Source organism: Cucurbita maxima, unplaced genomic scaffold (assembly GCF_002738345.1).
Source record: "Cucurbita maxima cultivar Rimu unplaced genomic scaffold, Cmax_1.0 Cma_Scf00304, whole genome shotgun sequence".
Classification (NCBI taxonomy): Eukaryota; Viridiplantae; Streptophyta; class Magnoliopsida; order Cucurbitales; family Cucurbitaceae; genus Cucurbita; species Cucurbita maxima.
Window position 1 is genome coordinate 17,205 of NW_019272320.1, and position 6,257 is coordinate 23,461.

Here is a 6,257-nt window from a genome sequence, read left to right on the forward strand (position 1 = left end):
GGGTTGGATGAAAGTCTCACGTCCACTAATTTAAAGAATGATTTTAAATTTATAATCAAGAAATACTATCTATATTCGTAAAAAAAACTTCGGAAGAAGTTTAAACTAAAGTCAAGAAAGTTTAGGCTCAAAGTGGATAATATCATATTATTATTGAGAGTCGTGTTCATCTAACATGATATCGGAACAAAAATATTGTGAGACGAAAGACATAATAAAAAATGACTTACATTAGATTTATAATAATTTGAGTTAAATTTGAGAATTCAAAAAGGGTGTTTTTGTTTTTTTAATGTTGTTAAGAACTGTGTTAGTTATAAAAGGAAAAGAAAAAGGAGAGAAACATGTTCTTTCACTTTCACTTTTATTTAAGCGACAGAATCAAGGCTTTACGACTTGAAGAAGCAAAGCAAAATGTTTTGAATCTTTATGAACATATATATATATATATATATATATGAACTCTGTGATATTGTTGAAGTGAAAGAGAGAGATATATATATAGAAAATGAGTCTGTTCGACGTAATGCGAGGGCTTTACAAGGCAGTGATCAAAGAGGAATGGAAGAATGTGGAAGAAGAATTAAAAGAGGAAATGAAGATCGTTTTTCCAATGACCACCAGCAAAGACACGGCGTTGCATCTGGCAGTGTACAGCGGAGAAGAGCAGCCGTTGAAGAGTTTACTGGCGGCGATTTCCACAGTGCGCGATGATTTTTGGAGGAACAGTGCCGGAAACACGCCGTTGCATGAAGCTGCCACAATTGGGAATTTGGCGGCCGTGAAGCTTCTAGTTGATTACAATAAAGACGATCTGTTAGCAGAGAATATTTATGGGGAAACTCCTATGTTTAGAGCGGCTCGATGTGGGCATCTTGACATTGTTGAGTTCATCTTGGAGGACTGTGATGATTACCTGTCTCGATCCCCTAGGAATTGGACTACAAGGAACAATAAACCCATTATTCATGCAGTGATTCAGAGCCAGAAATTTGGTTTGCCTTTCCCTTTCCCTTTCCCTTTCCCTTTCCAAATACATTGTTCAAATAATTTAGTTGTGGTTTGATTTCAGATGTTGTTTTGAAACTGGCTGAGTTCGACAAGTCGCTGTTGGAAATGAAGGATTCAGAAGGCAAAACGGCTCTTCAAGTCTTGGCTAACATGCCCCTCGCTTTCCATAGCGGATCCTCCCTCACCTTCTTTGAATCATTTATCTATACTCGTAACCCCTTTCTCTTCTTTTTTCTTTTTTCTTTTTTCTCTTTTACACATGTATTAAAATAATAAATTATGTATTAATTAAATAATCATATAAAAATAAAAATAAAAAATTATCACAGTGCTTCCTAACGAGGACATTTACAATTACAAGCCCTCAAATTTTGAGTCTTCCAAAAACCATGCCTCTCAAAGCTTAGAAAACAAGAAGAATGGTGATTTGGAAGCAGGAACCAACTCTAATGGCACACCCAATTTTTGTAAGTGTTGGGAGGGAGTCCCACGGTATTGACTCTAATTTATGAAATTAATATGGGTTTATAAGTAAGGACTAGAAGCTCACTGGATCATATGGAAATGTGTGGTAATTTGTGTAAGTTTATGAACTTTGCAGGGATATACTTTGTAGGATGTTTGACAGGGCTGTTTTGGCGATTCATCTTTCTGGGTCTCTCTTATTCTCTATTTTCTCAATTCAAATTTCATGTTTGATTTAATAATTTTATAACCCAACAAGATGTTTACAGGATGGCCACAATGGAAAGAGATGTATAAGAAGAAGCGACACCACAAATTAGGCGTAACCATCACCAACAAGCTTGCTCAAATCGATAATTCATGGCGTAAAACCAAAGTGACACCGGACACCACCGAAATCGACTCCACCGGAATCTCTCGTTCCGACGAAAACGAAAAACTGGATATCTTACAAATCCAATCTATACCCATTAACAACCAAGGAGAAATCCCAGACTTCGAATACAATGATCACCATGAAACCCCTCTCCTCCTCGCTGCCGCCAATGGGATTATCGAGATAGTCGACGAGATCTTCCAAGCGAACCCTCAGGCCGTCGATTACCTAACGGTACACGACAGAAACATCCTTCACGTGGCTATTGCACATCGCCGGAAAAATATCTTCGATTGGATTTTGAAACGAAGATTAATAATGGCGAGGCTTGTCAATAGAATTGACGACATGGGATTCACCGCACTGCACCATGTGGGTATCACGAAATTCTACAGCGGGGGGACTCATGGCCCTGCTCTGCAACTTCAAGAAGAGCTAAAATGGTATGAACGCGTGCAAAGTCAGATCCCTGCGCTCTACACCATGCATCACAGCAAGATGAAATGGACAGCTCGTGAGTTCTTTGAGAAGACGCATAACAAACTGCTCGAGGATGGGAAAGAATGGCTGAAGAAAACCTCTGAGTCGTGTTCTGCTGTCGCCGTCCTCATTTCCACCGTCGTCTTCGCCGCCGCCTACACTGTCCCTGGCGGCCTCAACAGCAAGACAGGCTCTCCAGTCCTCCTCACTGAACCCATCTACATCGTCTTCACCATAATGGACATCATCGGCCTCGCCACGGCGCTCACATCATTGGTCCTGTTTCTCTCTGTTCTAACGTCGTCGTTTAAGATGGATGATTTTCTTCACACTTTGCCGCTGAAATTGTCGATGGGATTTCAATTACTGTTCCTATCAGTGGCAACCACGATGATGGCATTTGCATTGACGATCGTGCTGACAATGAAGACGGAGGAGATGAAGTGGACGGTGAGTTTGTTGTATTTGGCGACGTTTTTTCCAGTGACGATGTTTATAATCATTCAAATGCCGTTGTATGTGCAATTGGTGAAGAATATTTGGGGTTATCGCCACAATCTTTCCAAGTTCTTTCCCATGGGTTTTGTTGCTTTGTTTTGGAACGCCCCTTCCAAAATTTTGACTAGGAAATTTGTTTGATTTTTCATGCCGCTCTACTTATTGCTCCCTGCCTTTAATTTTATTTGTAGCCCATTCATGAAAAACAAGTTGATTTCAATTTCCTAACTTAATTTCTTGTGTTTAAATGTTTGTGTGGATGTTGATATGGTGAAGTGTTATTCGAACTCTGGAAAGTAATTGGGAATACTGCTTAACCACTTAGGTTCTTGATTAGCCACGTTTCAGCCATATATCAAGGTGATGTCTCTACATATGATCAAAATTCTAATTCCACTACTTACGCTTCTGAATTTGATTCTCTCAAAATTCCGCCTCTAGACTCTCTTTTTTTGTCCGATGCCAATTCTGCTACCCCTGGTGACCTTCTGTTTATTTCAAGGCCTTGGATTTGAGATTTGACAAAAATGAAGTTTTTGAGCTAACATTTGATGATCTTGACGGTCTTTTCCTCCCCTCTAAGGCTAACGATTTCCTCATCTTGGAGAATTTGGATCAAACTACCAATTCGCAGGATTCGGCTACTGATGCTCCGCCCCAGCTTGACCCAGAAATAGCAGCACTGCTTGATGATGATGATTTACCACGATTTGGTTCTGATGTTGAGGACTTGGAGGAGGATTTCGTAGTTCAGTCAAATTTATGTGAAGAAGGGGAGGATGGATCAACGGATAATAAGTTTAATGTGGCTGAGGACTCTGAGAGAGCGACATGAAGCCAAAATATTGTTAATAACAAATCTTTTGGCGACGACATTTTTGAGGATGCAGATGTTGACCATGTGGAAGATGATGTTAATAAGCCACAAATTCGCCGGTTTTTGGATGATCGATTTGACACTCTCTTAAGTCGAGACTATGCATTTAGTGACAACGGTGACAGAGCTTGTGATGAGCATGATGGTTGGGTAGCTGAAGAAGACAAGTCCCTTGGTCAAAGCTCAATCATGCCATGGGTGATCATAGTAAGGATGACTCGGACCTTGACCAAAGATATAAAGCTCCTACAGATATATTGAGTGGTAAAAAAGGATCAGAAGATCAAGAGCTTTTGCAGTCTGCCAGTGATGTAATTCACCAGTGTATGGAGTATGCTGAGTCTGCACACGTTGAGATGAATTATTACTCTTTGTCATTAGAATTGGAGCAATCAAAAGCTCCGATTCAATCTTTGGAGGGTCATATCAGTAATTTGGATCCTGCCGTTAAGGCCTTGGAAGAGGCCGATTATGCTGATGCTCACTGTGGTTTGGAAGAGATGTTTCAGAAGGCAATTGACTTGAAGTCTGGCCATGTAGATGCTTTGTATATTTTGGGTGGACTTTACGTGGACTCAAATGGTGAAGGGGCTTTTATAGCTGTGGAAGCCTAAAAGTTTAAGACCATTGGAGAGAAGACTGTTTTGAGACCAGAACTGTCAAATGCTCTCAAAATTAGATCTTTTCAGAAGATTACCAGAATGAATCGCTGTGATGTGGAACTTATTAAGAAGAAAATCAGTGAACATGATGTGCCAGTGTCTTATTCAGGTGGTGGCGGCCCTAAAAAGTCCATACGTAAGCCTAGCTGAAAGAAATTCTTCGTAGATTATTTTGTTCGAGAGAAAGTGTTATTGCAGGATGTTGAATTGTAGGAAATACATACTAATGAGAAAATTGTAGACATATTTACTAAAGCACTTGACAAAGTGAAGTTTGAAGTTTTTCGTAAAGGCTCTTCGAGTTATTGAAAAATAAGCTTGCACTAAGGGAGACTGTCACAATTTAGTGCAACTTATTTCTAGTTTGAATTAGTTATGAAATATAAGATATTCGTAATCATTTAATATTTGAAGAATATATTAGTTAGAGAATATATCTTAGATGTTGTAATTAGTTAAATTTGAATAGTAGTATATTTTATTTTATTCTCAAAATTTAGTTAGTTTATATTTTTCTTATTTGTAGGTATTATTTGCGTCAGATAATTCGTCAAGCAAGGACAATCCCAATCAGTTTCTGCACCTCCAAGGAGTGTTTCCATAGAAGACCACGAGAAGAAATAACCTCAAGAACGTGCCTAATTGAAGGAAATCAGCTTTTAAGATTCCTTTAGCTTCAAAGGATCAAGTTGAGTAACTTTGATGAAGTAATCGAGAGCTGAAACGTTGTAGAATAGGCCGCCCAAGAAAACGAAAATTGGTGTTTTGGGTGAGTTGCAGATCGAGAACAAATTCTAGCAATTAAGGTCTCACACTCAAAGTTGTTCTAACAAGCCAATTTCTTTAGCTTAAGGGAAGGATAAGGGAGATGTTCCATGAAGAAATAGTGCCTTAAAAACTCCTAGAATTGGTTGTCCAATAAATGATCCCATGTTTTGAGCTCCGGCAAGAAAATAGATTTTGAACGAACTTTGGAAGCGAATATCTTAGGCTACAATCCACAAGAAGGTATGAAATCAATCCCTAGCTCTTCCTTATAACACCATTTTTAAGTTTCATGAAGAAATCGAGGGAAGAAACACTGAAAAAATGGAGTTGTGGAAGGCGACTTTCAGACGGCGGTGCGATATAAAATGTGCCTTTTTCCTGTCTAGAGGAAGAAGACGGTGAAAGTGCCCGGTGTTGCGCTCCTCCTTCTTCTGGCTCGGTGACAAGGTACTCCACTGTAAATTTTTCTAGGTTCTCGTTCGTCGCGGCCATGTCGTTCCACCGCCAGAAGGTGTTCTCGTCGAAGACGACATTGCACGATACGTGAGCTCGTCCCCCCCGCAGGATCATAGAACCTTTACGCCTTGCTTCTGGGTTCGTAGCCAATGAAGACGACCTTCAACCCCCTGGGATCGAGCTTGGCGAGGTGGGGACGCGTGATCTTCATGTACGTGACGCAGCTGAACACTCAGAGATGATGTACCGCAGGCTTCTTATTGTACCAGACCTCGTGTGGCGTCTTCCCGTTGAACCGCAGTCTTACAATGTTAGCCTTTAGTTGCGGGATGAAGTAGATGTTGGCCAGCTTGCGGTGCTCGCCGCCCTTGCCGACGAACAGGATGGTGTCGCGCCCTTCAATCTCGATGATAGAGCCGTCGCCAAATTTCACCGTCCCACGAATCCCTAAGTCAAGCTCGGAGAACATTGACCTGGCCCTAGTCATATGGTTTGTTGCTCCCGTGTCGAGGACCCATCGTCATGGCTCGCGCTGCTCGTCCCTTTCGCCGATCTCACTCGCTCCTCCTTCAACTGAATCAACTCCCTAATCGGTGTCTGTGCCACATCCAACTGGAGTTCTTCCTCGGGATCTATCGACCCTTCACTGACGACGCTCACTAAA

The 6,257-nt window shown here is 40.9% G+C and overlaps 1 protein-coding gene across 1 annotated transcript; it reads left to right on the plus strand.

The window, feature by feature from the left end:
* The first annotated feature begins 484 nt into the window (after positions 1 to 484).
* LOC111474320 lies at positions 485 to 3,063 on the plus strand. The gene is made up of 5 exons (XM_023119460.1): positions 485 to 995; positions 1,073 to 1,222; positions 1,341 to 1,478; positions 1,613 to 1,666; positions 1,746 to 3,063. Exons 1-5 carry the CDS (start codon positions 509 to 511, stop codon positions 2,969 to 2,971), a joined length of 2,055 nt encoding a protein of 684 aa, XP_022975228.1. The 5' UTR covers positions 485 to 508; the 3' UTR covers positions 2,972 to 3,063.
* The last annotated feature ends 3,194 nt before the right edge of the window (positions 3,064 to 6,257 follow it).

Coding starts and splice junctions, on each gene's coding strand:
- LOC111474320 (XM_023119460.1), top strand. CDS start 509: ATGAGTCTGTTCGACGTAATGCGAGGGCTTTACAAGGCAGTGATCAAA. Junction 996..1,072: donor GATTCAGAGCCAGAAATTTG/GTTTGCCTTTCC, acceptor GTTTGATTTCAG/ATGTTGTTTTGAAACTGGCT. Junction 1,667..1,745: donor TTGGCGATTCATCTTTCTGG/GTCTCTCTTATT, acceptor AGATGTTTACAG/GATGGCCACAATGGAAAGAG.